The sequence below is a fragment of the Hermetia illucens genome, chromosome 1, assembly GCF_905115235.1.
Source record: "Hermetia illucens chromosome 1, iHerIll2.2.curated.20191125, whole genome shotgun sequence".
In the NCBI taxonomy this organism is placed as follows: Eukaryota; Metazoa; Arthropoda; class Insecta; order Diptera; family Stratiomyidae; genus Hermetia; species Hermetia illucens.
In genome coordinates, this window is record NC_051849.1 from 170,286,854 (window position 1) to 170,305,496 (window position 18,643).

Consider the following 18,643-nt stretch of genomic DNA (forward strand, 5'->3'; position numbering starts at 1 on the left):
GTATCAAGCCACCATTGTTTCGATCGATTACGATCGGCCTTTTAATCGTTTCTAATTGGTTTCGATGTTCAAACTAACCTTAGCTAGTGAGTTCTTATTAACGCGAATTATACGACTAAACCAGCGTGGAAGCTCTCTCAACATTTTTCCATGATGGCGGATATGATTTTAGTGATCCTAGGAAACGACTTCATATCCAGTACCACGAGGCGTCGTTTATTGTCTATAGTAGTCGGTCAACACTTAGATCAATAAAAGGCGGCAGGGCGATCGTCATCATGGTAGATTTGGATTCAAGACATTCACTAATGGGTTTTTCAAAACAGTTTAAAAAACGTGGAAGTACATTCAAACGGTTTTTTCTATTATGGATAGCAAAATCAAAATTTGAATTTCGACTGGAAGATATAAAGATGTTTATAATAATAGTCGTTGGCGCAACAATCCATATTGGATCAGGGCCTTGAAGTGTGTTAAAGCACTTCATTCAAGACCGTAACGGTACACTACAGGATTACAGCAAGCACCCTGTAGGAGGTAATGTGGTCAGCATTACGCTCGCCTGAGATTATTACCCTGATTTGACTCAGGTACTCATACATACATACTCATACAAATTCCACTGCCTCCAATGAGATTTGGACTGTGACATTCCGGACGATAACTTTGTGCTCTAACCACTCAGCTATCCGGACACATATTTTTACTCTTTCAATTTCTCACAATTGCTTCAGGTTTCAGCCCTTACAAATACCGTTAAATGCATCTGTTATGAACTTGGAAAGTCCACTTCGAACCGAAAAGCTCACCAGGTAGAAATTAAGATAATACCAAATTCATTTCAATCAATAAACTATGTAATTTTCAATTATTTAATTTAATTGTAATAAGCTTATTACATTCCATTTATTCTCAGGCTTATCGTAAACTTAATGCTATGCTTAATGCTGCTAATCTAAAGCAATATGTATTCATAGAAAAATTTTAACTTGAGATTGGAGAAAACCAACTTTAAGTAAAATCTACCAACTTTGATGGAACCTGAAATGTGAAAACGCAAGATAACACACATCAAACAGCAATAAAAAGCCACCCTAATTATTTATAAATCCTACTATTAGCTTTCAATAATGATAATACTATATTTTCTAAAAAATGAAGTCACAACCATTATTCATAACTCAATGAGATCACTTAAAAATACCCAATCATATAAGGGTATTCCTGTCTTGTTGCTATCAGGTCTTATTTCTATTATAAGTGGCTTTAATATTATATTGGTCGAGTGACCCTTTCCTATTTTAGGCGTGTAAGTTATTACTGTATTTATATTTAGATGATGATGCTTAAATGTCAAGAAGCACCTGTCCATATGCCACATTTAGATAACTTACCCTAGCAATTAAATATATATTCCTTATCAAGATACTTATGTACAAGTAGTATAAATGGGTAATCCACTTTTCCCACTCAAATATCAGATTTTAAGAAAAATGTTATCTTTCAAATTATACAAGCTTTTATAGGCGACTTTTCTTTAAATAACGATTTCAAACGTTTTAAAAAAAGCGTATCATCAAGTGATTAAGATTAAATATTCTAGTCTATGTGCTGTTTTGATTTTAACAAGTCATCAATATTTTTTTTATTTCAATTTTTAGTTGATCTAAAATATACCCCAAATAACTGATAAGCTTGAAAGGAAAATTTTAAAATTGGTTATTCATAGCTAAAATAAAAGGGGCGTTTTCCTGGGCAGTCAGTGCAACGACATTTAGACAAACTCTTTTTAGTAAATATTGAAGTAATTTTGAAATTGAAATAAGAAATTCTGATTTTGAAACGGAAAATTCTGAATTTGAAATGGGAAATTCCGGATTTCAAATAATCAATTTTAAAATTGGTTTTGAAAATTCTGAATTTGATTGGAGAACATTTGAAATTTCTCTTATATAATAGATTATTTATTTTTCATTCTATTATTGTCTGGGAAAATGTCAGCAAAAAGTGATCCCCAAAAACCCAAGATTGAAAACATTATTGAAATCCATGCCTACTTAATGCATGAAACGTGATACAACAATAGTATAATTTCAATTATAATATGGAATATTTGTCAGAATTCGAACAAATAAAGTCAATGAGTAAATATTGACGTCAATACACTGAGAGCAATAATATCAAAATCGGGAAAGCGATTTGACGTCGTTATCATTTATTAATTTCAAAGCCAATCTTGATGAATCAAGGAAATTTTAAAGAATTGCATACACGATTCTTCTCGTATTTCTTTTTTGATGGTCAAAATATGTTGAAGAATTTTAAAAACGCGATGATGCAGATTCCGTTACAAAGTACAGGTTTTGTAACGGTGTTATTACCAACACGTTTTATTTGACGTTCTATCAAAAAAATTTGTCGGAAGCATGTGTTTTATTCGTAGGGTGTGTTGTGGAAAAAAATTTTCTGGAACTGATTGGTTTAAATGATTTAGATCCAATCTAAAGAAGTTTTTTGACATAGCGATTTTATTATTTCACCTCAGGTGAACTAACTAATAAAAACTGGGATCAAATTTAGTAAAAAGCAGCAGAATATCTATCCCCAATGTCTGCTTAATTTTTTTATTTTGAGCGAACTAAAGAAAATAGTTACTTCTGACAATCGCGGTTTGGCTTATTTATACGTCTATATCTTAAACAATTACGAATAGAGCTTATATTTTCTAAACAACAATAATCTCCAACAAAGAACACAACTTTCAAAATTTTTGATATTGAAAAAAAAGAAACAAGCACCTAACTAATTTCAAAAATCGTCATTTTTAATTTTAGTGTTCAATGATCTATCTTTATTGGCTGATAACAAGACATAAACTTGTATTTTTTGTTTTTTTTTTAAACTTCTGATATTTCTCCCGAGCAAAACAATACCAACATTACTTTGATAGGAACATATAATACATACCAAGTTCCCAAAACATTGCGATTTTTGTTATAACAATTTCTGTGCAAATATTAGCTTCGCCTGAATTGTTTTAAGTATTAAACTTTTGAATAGATATCTCCATTTAAAATACAAAATGTCAATATACCGTTTAAAATGCGATCAACATTCGGCAATTTGTTAAAAATGAAAAAAGAATACAACAAATTCAAATTTTACGCCCATATAAAAACCTGATATATAGAAAAATGTTGTCTCTCCATTTATTTCAAAACATTTTCAGTTCAAGTATATAAACTTGAATGAGAAATTCTATTCATAATATTTCACTAGAAGTGAATAAAAAAAATCCTGTCTCCATAAAACCTCCACAAAAATGTTTGTAGTATTTAGAATAGAAACAGATTCCTAGACAGCATTTAAAGAATCATGAAATATGACATAACCTTGGCATTTTAAAAAGAGTAGAAGAGCATGAAGATTTGTTTATTGTTTTATAAGTATATATTTATTTATTTATCCAAATAAAATTATTTAATATACTTACAAATAGCAAAAAATTGAGCTTCAACTGAAAACTATTCCATAATTTAGAGCTAATTTGAAGTGAAACGAAATCAATGTTAATCTTTCATGTCATTATAGACAGAAAAAGATTTGAAAACTTTTCCAAGAAGAGAAATCTCTTGGTTATTGTATCAACAAAATATGCATCATTTTTGAGTAAAAAAAATGTTTCTCGAATATTTGAAAAATTCGATTTGTAAACAAAATTATTCCGCATTTAGTGTAATTTCAAAACATTGAAGAAAGAAAATGATCAAAACATTTTAATCATGGAAAGAGACATTGCAATGTGCTGCAGACAGACTGTAGTTCTAGTTTAAATTGAGAAAGATTAATAATAGGAAAAATACAAATGCTTTATGAAAATAAAAAATTAAATTGTAATGTTTTGTCAACACGTGTTGGTGTCTTGCCTTCTTAGATCGAGTTACTTTTCAAATTATCTGCTGGGCTTGTTCTACACAGAAGCAATTTAGTAATTTCTACTTTCAATTGGAATCAATTATTAGCCCCTTTTATACTCACGCCGAGTAATATTTAAGGAAAGTGTATTGTCGATGGATGAGTGCGGAAAATCTTGAATGGTTTTCTGCTAAAAAATAAATCTAAATGCAAACGTCTCACTCAATAGCTAATTGTAAAGATGCAAGCAGCCAACGGAATCCTGGTTCTTTCATTTGCTCCACTCTTTCAAAACACAATTCACGATGCGAATCAGACACATTTTTGGCTGAATTCCTTGAATCGCTTGTTTCTAATCGTCTAGTTTAACCTCTATGAAGCATGTTTTCAACTATCAATAGTACAAATAATTCAGAAACTGGAACCTCGGCCTTTCGGGTGTGAAAGGCTTAGTTGGTCTTTCATGTAAGAATATTTGAGTACACACACAGTCCATTTATACATAGCTCTCAGTGTATATAAGGTGCATATACCCGATATTCCATTCCATGTGATACTAACATTTTTCTCTTAGGGAGTAATAATTTTATGTGAAAAAACCTACAGCATTTTGTTACCTACATTCTACCTACAGCAACTTTGTTAATAATAATAGGTGTTCCACCAAACTTTCCAGTATGAAAAAGATAATATCGTCTAATCATTTCAAAAAATATTTAAGTTTACCTTGACAAAACTCATCCTGGTTATCCCTCCATTTCAACAAAACACTCAATAAAATAAATATTCATATTTCAATTACAAATTTTAACAATTCTTTGGTTCTGTTCTCAATTAGTAAATATTAAGGCAAGTAATCAAAATGATCACATCATTTTAAGAACACTTACGCATATGAAATTCATTGGGTATACATCAATACAACCACTAATAATATAATAAATTATGCGCGCTGGTCATCTTTTAACAACTGTCATCTCATCTCAAGAATAACTTGACAGCCTATTATTGAGAACAAGTATCGCCCACGTGCATCATAATTCTTTTCAGGGCACTTAAGCTGGAAGCTGGAAACTCCAAGCCAAATTCCAAAGTTGAAAGATTTCGCCTTTCAATTGCTGACTGAATCTGGCATTGATACGTGATGCATTTCACGTTCTTAATATCCGCAACTGACTAATAGTTTATCTCTGAGAAAACTATTAAATTTTCCAATTCTGTCATTAACCTTCAAACATCTTTCTAATCTCAAATAATTGCTAATAATTCCCTAATGGAGATATCAATTAGATGATAGTAGTTATTCAGACATCCATTGCATCCATTTGCATCATAATAGATAAAAGATACACTTTCTGTATTTCAAAATGATTAAGTTACAAAAAATATGAATCGACCACTCCCATGCCAGAGTAGGAGATTTGCATTTCTTTGATTTTTCATTGACGGTTTCTTATATGATCTACAGCCAGAGGGGCAATATCAAAATTTATTTTCTATTTGTTCCTTAATAGCTTAGATTTCTATATGATTCGCCTGTCTGGAAATACCCAAACCTCGTTGATTGTCTGTGCTTACTATAATTTTCTATAAAAGAGTCTGAAAAAACTATTGTCTGGGCGAGAAATAATAAGAAATTCATGAAGAAATGAAAGAAATTCCAAAGAAACGAAAAAAAGCAATGAAAACCCGAAAGAATACTCCAAAATAATTTCTTAATATCTTCCTTTCTGATTTGAACTGGGTTGTGATAGTGGAAGTAGATACATTTCTGCTAAATATGCTCGCGTCAATATTAGGAAAAAATATCAATAAATTCATGGATTGGAATTCTCATTGCAAGTTCGTTACTGAGCTCGCTTGCGTTGTTTCCCAGCTAGAAATTTTTTCTAAAGCTGGGAAGTAGCAAAAATTTTGTGGAAAATAAGCTCTTGATTTGTTGAAATTCCCCAAAAGAAAGCCGACACAATTCTGAGAAATGTACAGATGGTTCGAAATGGTTTTTTCCCTTAAATTGAATAAAAAAGATATGGACAATCTGGATACCCAATGGCTTTTCACATGGTATACCAAAGGGGGTTTTCTCGGGAATTTCTCAATGTACTATCACTCCTGATACACAAAATCTGTACATTTGCACGCAATCCATTTACGGCGGCAAATATGTAGTTTATCTCATTAAAGTCTTTATCTTGACGGTCAAATGTGCGCCCAACATAAATCCCGGTCTTTATCTTATTTCCATCCACTAATTATATTGGATGCGGTTTTGTTGTATCTAATCAGTTCGTTGAACAGATCAACTTGTGCAGCAACTTCTTCTGAAAATGGTAGAAGAACCCAGGTCAATTTGGGAATCCCATTTGGATGCTTCAACGTTTCTAAACTTTATACTTTTTTTTCGTCCCAAGCTGTATTTCTATATGATAGTCAAATATCTAACTGCGTTTTGGATGGGTGTTTTTGATGATTGTGTTATAATTTTTGCCAGTAGCCTTGAGTTTTACCGAATTTTGTTTTGTTTTTATCAATTGATGAACGTATGATACCAGTTGACTAAACAGCTAGTGGGGTTAATAAGAAGTCTCGCCTATTTAGGTTAGAAAACGGAAAAATGCAAGTGCCCTTGAAACTATCCATCTAACTCACTATATTCACGACTAGTCAATCAGTATCCAAGAAGAAATTGAATTGAATAAGTAAATGAAAAAATAATTCGGAATGACAGAGGTGTCTCGTACAGTTTACTTTAACTTTACATGTATTTGCTGATTGAATAGAAAAACATTCATGCTAAAGAAGTGAAATCAGTCTTATTAAAATTAAAATAAAACTAATTCAATCTTAAATAATTTGCGGTGACAATATCTGCTTACTGAAGCTTAGAGTTTTCCATCTGAGCTACTGAATTACAAACAACACTTTTATGTAACACAATTTATATTTAGGAAAAACCCAAACCTAACATAATTCACAACAGTAACAGTTCCTAGAAACTATTGCTCAGAAACCTCTATCGTGTGTAGGAATGTGACTTTCCGTTGCATATTATAAACAAAAACAGCTAAATCTCAATGGTTGTGGAATATTTAATGAACAATTCTGTAGGTCCAAAACATAATTGAAAATAGGTAAGCAGCATTTACGTTAAGGATTAATCACCATCATACATTCTGCTCTATGATAACAATACATCTATGTTTCTATTAGTTTTGTATGACAAATTTAAATGAAGATTAAAAGATTTATACTCATTTATTTTTATTTATATTATCATTGCAGGCGAACGATGTGTTCATTTGGCAGCTCAAAATAGTCATATAGATGTTCTTAGACATCTTCTGTGGTTCGGTGCTGATATAAACGCAAGAGTAAGTAAAATTATATAATTGTTCATAATTATAAGCATGACCGGAAGATTTCAGATCATATATTATGCTTATGACGTATTTGTCGTTGAATTAATAACATAATTATCTCACTTTTGCGGTTTCAATCCAATCTACAGTACTTATTTTCATGATGCAAATCCTCATTCACATTCAATTTTTATAAGATTAGAAAAGTAAACGTATGAATCATGCTTCCGCAATTTTTCATAAATATGAATGAATATGAATTGTTACATTGTGTACACAAGACATTAATGCATCTCATTCAAAAATTTAATTTATGAAAAGGAACTAAATGTATCCGATATGAATGAATCACTTTCAAACACAATAAAAATATTATAACCTGCCCTGCTCATTTCTGGATGAAGAAGTGATTCAAGGGAAAATTTTTCTGATGAGAATTGTATGTCAGAAGTTTGAACACTGTTCAGTAGCCCGCCCAGATAACTTTTCTAGAATATTATCAGACAAAGAACTTCTCATCAAATCATTCATGAGCACAGTTGTCATATAGATTTTCATTAATCGGGTCTGAAAGTTTTTGAATAGAAAATTATGACACATAAAGCAAAAGTCGCCCAAAAAATTTTATACTCAAAATTATGTTTTTTTAATATTTTCTAATCCAAAAAGTTAATAAATTACTAAACAATTATAATTAAAAAAAATTTCCCTACAAAAACTGTTCTAATGCTTTTTCATTGTTCAATTTCTTTTCTTCTTTATTTTGTTAATATTTCGTTATTAATTATTCTTGTAGGAAGGCCGTTCTGGTAAAACACCACTACACATTGCTATTGAAAAATGCAACGAAGTATTAGCCAATTTCCTATTGGAAGAATGTCATAAATTGAATTTGGAAGCAGAAACATTTGCCGGTTTAACAGCATATCAGCTAGCAGCAGCAAATCATCACGAACAGATTGCTACTGGTTTAGAAAAGCATGGAGCTGATCCTCTCCTTCCACCTGAAAGTGACGAGGAAGATGACGACGATTCAGATTCTCAGGTAAATGTCTAAATAATTACAATAGTATTTTAAAATTATTTTGGGAAGTTTTATCAAGCTGCGTTATTTCAGATTCTTTAGATTTTTTTTGTTTAGATTGTAGTTTTTTTTGGGATATCAGCCAGGCTCTTAAGTAATTTTATGTAAAAATGCACCAATGATTGCCAAAAAAAGATCCAAATTTTTAGCCCAATGATCTTTCAAAAATCTCTTAATAAGAAATTATATTTCTTCAAATGAATACCTGTCAAAAACCATGATGTATCTCTTTTAAAAAATTTTCTTAAATAATACTTTTTGCCCAAAAAGGGAATACGCCGGAAAGAGAAATGAAATATTTAACCTTCAGTCTTTATTATTAATTGCTGCAACATTTTTTATCTTAATAATTATATTCTATGTTGATTAAAAACTTGAGCTATCACAAATACTTTCCAGCATTCGATATCTAAATTCATCAAAGGGTTCTTTTGAACGGAGGGTAACCACTTTGGTTTAAGTTTTCTTCCTCGACCTTTTCGAGCATTCTGTTTTATCGACTTGTGGACGCACAGACAGATATTGAATCGATTTTAATAAGGTTTTGTTTTACAGAAAATCTCAAAACTTTTTATTCGCATTTACTTCTCAATTTTCAATTATCAAAGCCCATGCACCATGTATTCATAATGGCAGAAAGATTGGCTTTCAAATTAAATTTGCTACCCTAGAAGACCAATTCCTGTATCATAGGGATCAATAAATGTTGGTAAAGATATTAATATCTTGTGAATCTGCGGGTAATTTGCCAAAGAAAGACGACAGTGCAAATGCACTTACCACATTGTGCGTCATTTGGTAGAAGTGATAATATCATTATCAGTATCGCGACGAAGGTTTTAGTTTTGCACTTATCTTGAACAAGAATCTTAAATGCTTCGAAATGTTACCACAGACATCAAACTCAATATCCCCAATATCTGATATCCTAGCAGATTATTACATTTTGATCGAAAATCAATCTATTTTTCTATTATCTTCTACCATACCGGAATACTCCGGCTCGAGACAATAACAAATGAAGAACTTCGCCAGTATAAGGACCAGGTACGCTTGATTGGACTTATTGATTCGAAGGTGGAAATGGGAGTAGATAAGTCACACACTGAGAAAAGGCGACAATTTCGTTGCGAATTATGTCATGCAATAGAAACCAAACCGAGCTACGTGGCGAAGAACAGTGGAGGAAGATTCCAAACTTTTTAGAAAATCGTGGTGGAAATTAAAGCACATTACCTGGAACCGGCAGGGATGGCGCGTAGGTATGGCTGATGCACTATGTCCCGCTTAGGGATTTATGGCCAACATATATCACTTACGAAGGGACCTTTTGAACGAGACGACTTTCCTAGAAAAAGGGCAGAGTTGAGGCAACGTTTGATGAGTTGCCTCTGCCCTGGACGAAACCGTCAGTGAACTTTTTTGAAAAACTTAGCTGTTTAACACAAATAAGAGGAGTCCGTGGACCACAAGAAAGGAATTAAGTTGCTTCCCAAGTGGTCCAGCCCGTCATCAAGTGTAAAGTGTAAATACCATTCGTGGAGTGAGATGTGTATAATTGGAATAATGATTTCTTCGGATATATAGATTTGAAATATGTGGGCTTCCGATTAAAAAAATTTTCACATTACCAAGCTGATATTGCTAAGTACTTCGGTAGGCTAGGGTCCAGTAGTTGCAGAGAAATTTATCTAAAGTCGATTATTACATGACCACATTGTTTCTCAAGTGATTTTGGCAATAAATAGCTCGAGATAGAAATCTAATCCGTACGTCCAATATTTCATGAATGGCCACTCTTTATTGAATTATTATCTATTTCAATGCTATTGATACCGAGAGAAGAGTGAATCCAACTTTTAAACAATTAAAATTGTTTGTTTTTTGCTCCGTCCATTGCCATTTACTAAAAATTCATTCATCACTTAAACGTAACGTGGAACATTGTAGACCGCACTCTTTGTCCTTGTGTCCATATATAAATTCCTCTTATCGTTACTCCCATAATAACACAATGAAAAACTAACGAGAAAGAAAAACAATAGAGAACATATTTGTTTCACACAAAAATTTGATCATTTGATCAATTTTTAACATGAAGTTTCAGGAGAAATGTTGTTCTATTTGTTGGGAAACTGTCAAGAAAATCAGAAATCGTACCAGAAAAAAAATTAACTCTTTTACGTAAGCAGTCATTTAATTAACGAAATTTTTTTCTGTTTCTTCAAAGTTTTATTTTCCAACGCACAATGTTTTTAATTGTGTGGCTGATACGTTTTTTGATTTGCACGTTGATGAAAGCTAGTTGTATGAAATTTTTGATCAATATCAACATTTGATTCCTCCAATACCTCGGGTTCTCTGTCGAAAAATCTATGGAATTCACATTCATTTAAAGATAACAGAAATTGAGGTATTTCATTTTCCGAAAGTGTTTTGTACATGTTGGAAGTATCGTGCACGTGAATGCAGGGTAGATATGAAAATATTTATGGCAATACATTTTATTGTGTAAGAAGCGCCTGGAATTTTGGAGCCAAGATGTAATACGTAACATATAATTTAATTTGTTCAACGGACAGACCATTTTCAACGTTGCAAATTGGTTTCTGATTATTTTTGTTCAAATAATAGTCTAAAATCTACTAACTAAAATGGGTTTTTGATCCCAGGAGATCGAATCCTGCTTTTTAACACCGACAAATCTACCGTATTGCGTCTACTTGTTCCGATTCTCACTCTTACATGTTGGCATCAAAATATACTTCACATATATATTTTCATAATTACACTATATCATAACGGATGCAGTATTTTTCCATTAAAGTCAAGGTTAAGAATACAAAAGCTTATTGAACTGCGTTTTTCTCCGAAAAGTATAATTCAATCCTCCTCAATTGTCCAGCCTTGACATTGTCGCCATTACTTTTAAAAAATACGTGATACCATGTCCGCGAAGAGTTTCTTCACCTCACACATTGAATTTCTTATCCAAATAGTTTCTCTACAAAAAGTGCATTAATTTAATTAGCAAATCATCCATTGATTTTACCACTAGATATTTTCATACAACTGCAACTTGATTATTTACCTTTGGTTCTGTATTTTGTACTTAGTTGGTTATCAATTTTCAGAACGTATTTTCCACAAGATTACACCTAAAATGTGGGATCACTAATCAAAAAATTCTATTGGAATCATACATATTTACGTAAATTCGATCTTTAGATAGGTATTGACGAAAGAAGGGAGGGGCTTCAACTTTAATTGGAATTTCCAGAATGTTGGAAAATAACTTGATTGCTATTGCAATTTCACATGAAGTAATTAGGTCCAATGATTTCAAAGCAGTGGTTTTGATGATATTCAAAGAAAATTGGAACATGCATACCTTGAACTTTTGGCATATTGTGTCTGGACTTTCAACTTATAAAAAAGTTTCTATGATAAGTTGAATGGAATTCTTAACTACACAGGTTGGTTATAAAATGGTAATTTCCATAAAAGCTCGGAAATTCTGACCAAATATATGTTTCACTATTTCAACCGGAAGAATAATCTACAAGATAATTACTAACCGCAAATTATTCCAAACTTTTCACAGGTGTACGTGTTTGAGTATCCAATTGTTATTATCCATTCGTGTCTTTGTTTCTAAAATAGAACATCATATGCCCTCCTTTTCTATTTGATACGAGTTAGTCCCAATCCGCTGACTGCATCTGTGGGTTATTTAATCCGTGAAGATCGTCTTCTCCTCTTTTTCATGACTTGTGACCTTATCTCGATTGTACATCTATTAAACCATTTTAAGCAAATGGCCAGACTAGTTATACAGCTTAATATTGTACAAGATCCCGAACAAATTTCCATTTCTTATTTAAGTGGAAAATTTTCTTGGTACTAGTACGTTCAAACGTATCCTGCTACTTTTTGATAGCTTTAAAAAATGTCCACATCCCCTTACAAGATCATGATCAACAAGAGAATATTTTATGGCATTGTCTGTTTAAATTCGTCTTTCGGTCTCGTCCTTCTCTTTCCAGTACTTCATCGATTCTTCATCGATTTGGGTCTTTATCTCGATTCAAGTCATACTCCGCCAGGATTTCCACGATCACATTTGTTTATTTCGTTGTGAATGATATGAACATTTTGTTTGAGGTGATTGATTGGAAGGATTTATCCCTTCTCTCAATTCGTTATGGTATCTTTAATCTTGGAACTGCTGGTTATATTCAAACATTTTTTTTGGTTGTTTGGCTCAGCTTGAACCCACTCAAATACATCATAATAGTCAAAAACGAATTAAAAATCATACCAACTAGTACTTTCAAAAAAAAAAACATTGCTCCATTGCTTGGGGTACATCTGTTGCGACCTCTTTCAAACCAGAGAATCTGTCATTAGGTTTGGCTTTGAAACGTCACACTGGACGGTAAAACTTGAATATTTTTAGAATTCTTCCAAAAGTCTAATTGGACTTTTAATAGTTCGAAATGAATGTAGCATTATTCACTTCAGTTCTCACCTTATATATGTTCATCTCCAACAATTTACTGAGAGTAATCTTGAAAACACTTCTGGAACTTGACCTGAATAGAACTATAAAGAGGTATTGCAACCATTCACGTGATAAAAGCAAAATTAGAAAACCAGTTAAATGATATAGCTCCTTTATTAATTCTGCTTTTATCACGTCAATGGATGTAAAACGTTTTATAGTTCTCTTCAGGGTTCTTTTAGTTTCTCGGAAACCAGTAAAGTGTGAGGGGGAAGCACTATCGTAGTCGCGAGTGATTTTGCCAAAATTTTGGACATTTCCGTGAAACATCGAATTATCAACATTACGAAAATTTCGATATATTGCCTTTTGAGCCTTTTGAAAAAGGATAAAAACGTAATGAATTTAATAACAAGTCGGGTAAACGAAAGCTTCAGGTACGAAAGGTTTTGTGTATTTCTTAGTACGTAGCACGTAATATATCCATATATTATGTGAGAGTATCCACTTTCGGGTCTTCATAGTCTTAAATTTTCAAAGAAGCAACAACTTTGACGTATTATAACTTTGTTAGTAATAGTTCAATTTCCACCAAACTTGGTAAGTTCATGCCCCACATTATAGCCTACATCACAATAGCAATTTCGTGGTGCTAGGATGAATTCAAGGGGGGTTTCCAGCCAATTACAAAAAATTATAGTAATATACTATTATTAACTTTATTTGAACAGATATCGGTATGGAAGGTATTTCGGAGCCCAGGCACCATATAGTGGCAGCCTCCTGTTTTTTCAGATTTTTCGGTTTGGTACTTTCTGAGAATGACCCCCTTAAAGAAATGATCATTTTCAACCTCCTGCACTCTCCACCTTTCCCACAAATGTCAAAACTAAGACCGGCTTCGAAAAGTACTAACCGAGACCTTTAATTTGATACCCTACATGACTATATTTGATAAAACAAAATTTACACCCCCCTTTTGCATGCATGGGGAACAACAACAACAAGTTTTCAACCACAATCCGGTCTTTTCTCTGCACGATTTTACGTTTGCTCTTACAGTTTGTTCTTAGGTTTTGGTTGGTAGCTCTTTCCTCCAAAGATATTTTTAGCATATGTAGAAACCGAGCAATTTCGGGGCGATTATGTTTACCACGAATGAGGGTAAGAATAGCTCCTTTTCTGACTGCTATAAGATTTCCTGCCTCTACTGTTAATTACACGATTTTACGACAAGTTGAAGAAAACATCCATTTTTTAATTGATTTTCGCGGGCGATATCCACGCAGCATTGTTTTTGGTTGAAAATACTTTATTCACTGATCTTTAGTATTTAACTTCCTTACTTGTTCTACGCTGTCGGTCGTCCAGATTGGTCATTTTACAACTGTTTTTAAATCTTTGTACTACTTGTAGGCTCTTCTTTCTTAGACTGAGTTTAAAGAGTTTGTATCACAGTGCAGGCCTTTCTAAGATGTGTGTGATAGAATCTAACAAGATCTAATAAAATAATATTTAGGGATAGTAGGCCCTCCGTGAATGCAAAAATATGGTTAAAGAAAAGAGGATTCTTTTCACATTGCATATTTGCTTTCAGATCAAAGATAGGCTTAGACAAAGTTTACAAATAAATACTAGGATATCTTAATGTTTTTACATTCCTTTGAGAAGATATAAATGTTGCTAGAAACTATCATTTAAATAATATAGTCGTATTAAAGATATTCTTGGAGAAACATGAAAGCTTGATAAAAACCCAAACCTCAAACTTTATTGTCTAACTCATTATATTAATCCTCATTATCTCTTTCTTTTGCAGCAATACGACCGGTTTGGTGATCCCGGCTATTTCGTTTCATTCAATGGCAAGACCATCAATGTTGCGTAAAAGCACCAAATAATTAAGTCAAAATACCAAAATGTGTCATTTGTATCCAATAATAGCTTAGTTAATCGAAATTTACATATATACATAATAAACAATCCAAACTGAGAGAATAATTATAGAAAAGAATACTAAAATACTAGTAAAGATAGCATTAGATCAAAACTAACCGAATCAAGATTACAAAACGATATACGAAAATATGCACAAAGATATCGGATACGAAACTCACAAGGCATTAGGAACATTCTAAAATGCTTTCCAAAGAAGAAAGATGCATTGCATATTGTATAAATAACACATTTTATTCTAGTTTAACATTAAACTATTCATGTATTTACTGGATTGTTCAGTAAGGATCATAACTTAATCTGCCACTGATTTTCTTTTCTCTTCTTTTCTTATACAAAGATCTAAATCTAAGTCTGTCCATATGACTAAATAGAGTAACCGAATCAGTTATCCTGAAGGCTAGGACCAGCTAAATATTTTCAGACCATGTAAAGAAAGTAAAGAATATTGAACCAACACAAAAGTGCCTTAGAAGTTTTCTCTTATTCTTAGCAATTAAACGTTCATGAAAGAAATCTTATTCCAAAATTACTATAACGAAAATCTTTGACTATAACTAAAAACCGTTCTGATGTATTAGAATATTCTGTAAAGTGTATTGTTAAAAATAATCGTAAAGTCGTCGTCGATAAAGAAGCAACTCAAGAAGTTTCTAAATGTAAACTCTTCCGAATAATATAAAACTAATCTAGAACTATTATACCACACTACACTTTCCATTCAAGTGTACAATAAACAGAGTCAGATGCTTCTGAACATCAAAACTGTGTTGTTATCTGAAAATACCAGTCTTACCTATTTACAGCCTTAAAATATTGGGAGAGTTTCTACTGTTTTCATGAACTTAAAGCAGATTAATTTCAAAGCTCACGCAAAAAGATAGATGGATAGTAAATATCATTCGTGGAGAGAGAAAAAATGATATGTAATGAAGTGGAATAATGCATAACACAATAAAAGTATTCTTTCATAAGATCAACACAACAAAAATACAAGAAATGAAACAAATAACGGAATGAATGTATTAAGATAAGGAGAATAAAACGTGAAAAAATTGAACTGTGTATGTATATTGTCGTTTCTAATTATGAATCTTAAGCATAAATGTGAAATCTGTGTCTCTAGTGTGAAAGCTTTATTGAAATTGGAGATTTTTTTTATTATTTCTAATGTAAGGATATTTATTTTATATTGTATGTATTATATGAAAAGCAGGTCATTACTATTACTGTTATGTTTAAATTAATGAAGAAAAAATAGGAGAAACATATACATTAAATGAAGTTAATAAAAACAATGTTGTAAATATGGAAATTGGAAAGTTCAAAACTTAAATTTCAATTAAATTACAAATTCTCTCATTGAGAAAACAACAGGTTCAAATTTTGGCAAGTATTCTTTCAGGCTTCCAAACATTGAGTTAGCTCGGTTGATAAAAGCTAGTCAATATGGAAATGTTAAAGTTAATATTATACTCTAACCTGCGAGCTAAAATGCGAAAGAAGTGAATCTTCGAGAAAAAACTTCAAATATTATCTCATAAGTCATAATTCAGCGCTGAGTTGAGTTGAGGCTATTAAGTAATGACTAGCGGTTAGGTTGTGCTACAGGTTCGGGACAGCGAATGAATGCCTGATGACTGGCAACGAAGCATTATTGGTCCCATATATAGAAAAGGGAATATCAGGTAATGCTGCAATTATAAAGGTATCACGTTGTGGAGTACCAACTATAAGACATTCTCCGCTATCTTGCTAGGGCAGATAGCCTCATACACCCAGAACATCATCGGTCCATACCAAAGAGGCTTCACTCCAGGCAAATCAGCAACAGGTTAAATTTTCTCTCTGCGGCGAACGATGGAAAACTGTTTGAATGTGCCATTAGTTGTACCATCTACCCATCGTCTTCAAGGCCGCCTATGATAACATAGCCAGTTTTACATTGGACGCGGCCATGAGAGAATTCAGTATCCCAACTAAATTGATAAGACTGACTAGGCAGATCCTAACGAATGTGCGAGACCAGATAAAAGCAGCAGGATCATTCTCAAGACCGTTCACAAGGGGATGTCATATTATGTATCCTTTTTAACTTGGCCCTAAAAAAGTGATCCGTAATGCTGATGTGAATGGAAGGAGCACCATCCTCTTCAAGTCCGTACAACTGCTGGTCTGGTCTGACGATATCGATCATGAGAAGAACAACGCGAGATGTAGACATTGCCTTCAGGTCGATCAGGCGACGTAAGGTCTTGGGCTGTACATAAATGAAGGCAAAGCGAAATACATGGTGGCAACAGCTGTCCCAAAAACGAAAGAAACAACAACATCGAAATCAACTGATCAATTGCAAACAGTAAATATAGGAGGCTGCAACTCTCTCCGTTGATAATTTCTATTCCCAGGGCCAAAAATGACAACCAATAACTATATGACGACGAAATCTGCTCCCAGTTGTTCGCAGCCAACAGAGCCTAGTTCAGCTTACAAGATCTCTTAAGCTCGAAACGTCTGGCCATTTGGTCAAAGTTTTTAGTGTACGAGACAATGATCTTATCAGTCATCATGTATTCCTCGAAGGCTTCTTAGGAAGAAAACTTATGAACTTTTAGCCGCGTTCGAGAGAAGAATCATCCGAAGAATATTTGGCTCCCTACAGGAGGATGGACAATTCCGTAACTTATATAACAGCAAAATTTTAGAGTGAAAATCACGACTGCTGATTGTTAATAAAATCCAGCTCAATAAGTTGCTGTTTGTGGGTCATTTAGTCCTTATCGGTAAGGATGATCGAGCTTGGAAAGTTTAGAAGGGCGATCTGGTAGAGAAAGAGAGGGGACCCTACCATCGATCGAAGTTGGGCGTCGGTACAAAACCGGAACATTTGTTTCCTTACTAAGACGAGTCTAGGCCGGTTGTTGTGCCATTGACAATGATGTTAAGTTAAGAGAAACTAAACTAATTTGAAAGTGAATCAAAGAGGACATTCCAAAGTTTCATTTCATTTTTCACAGTATTTCTGAGACTGGTTACCCCTTCATCAGTCTGTAAGTGGTGAATCTTAAGTAAAAAAAGTAAATATCTTCCGTGATTCACTTTCAATGCTTGAAGTAAACTAACAATCTCACTCCATACGCTAATCGTTATAAACTGCAAAGTTGTTCGGGTATCATTTTTACGAAAAACCGTCAACATTGCTAAGCTACACCTAAATTTATAAGAACAAGCAATTATAGTTGTGCAAAAGATCAATTACTATAATTTAGACTATCAAGGATTGTCTGCTTTCTGTTTAAGATATTATTGCTTTTTTTACACATTGTTGAAACTACCATTTCATTTATACTATTTAAAAGAAAAACAGGATTCAGGTCAATTTAATGATAAATCTAGGTTATTTTACTTAATCTTACTCAATATAAGTGAAGATTTTACTTTCGCCTTCCAATATTGACCTTAGTTTCTGCAGGGGTTTTTGTCTATCAATTGTACGTGGGCACGGAACTTTTGGAGGGCACCAGTGGGCAGGGTTACTTTGTATCTTATTTGAGTGTCAGCAGAGCCAAAACTCAAAAACGACCATTCTCTTGTCGGTGGTGTCTAGCTTGGAACAGCTTCATTTGAATACGATTCGCCTTATTAATCGCATGTCCTTGGAAGTTTTTAACTCTTGTTCACACTCCACTCCCGGCACTTATGCAGCAATAGCTTCGGGAGTGGTTGTCGCTACGAAATTCGAAATCACCCAGCCGAGACTTATGTTCTGAGCCAGAAACATTCATTCATTCAATTCAAATTCAACAACATTTAAAAATAGCTGAA

The 18,643-nt window shown here is 33.0% G+C and overlaps 1 protein-coding gene across 1 annotated transcript in view; it reads left to right on the plus strand.

Moving 5' to 3' along the window:
* Positions 1-16,133, plus strand: part of LOC119647312 (NF-kappa-B inhibitor cactus) — a 63,123-nt gene extending 46,990 nt beyond the window's left edge. Inside the window, exons 4-6 of the mRNA XM_038048230.1 lie at positions 7,198-7,286; positions 8,071-8,319; positions 14,682-16,133. Of these exons, the coding sequence (XP_037904158.1) occupies positions 7,198-7,286; positions 8,071-8,319; positions 14,682-14,750 (407 nt within the window). The 3' untranslated portion in view covers positions 14,751-16,133. The remainder of the gene's footprint in view (positions 1-7,197; positions 7,287-8,070; positions 8,320-14,681) is intronic.
* Positions 16,134-18,643: the final 2,510 nt, after the last annotated feature.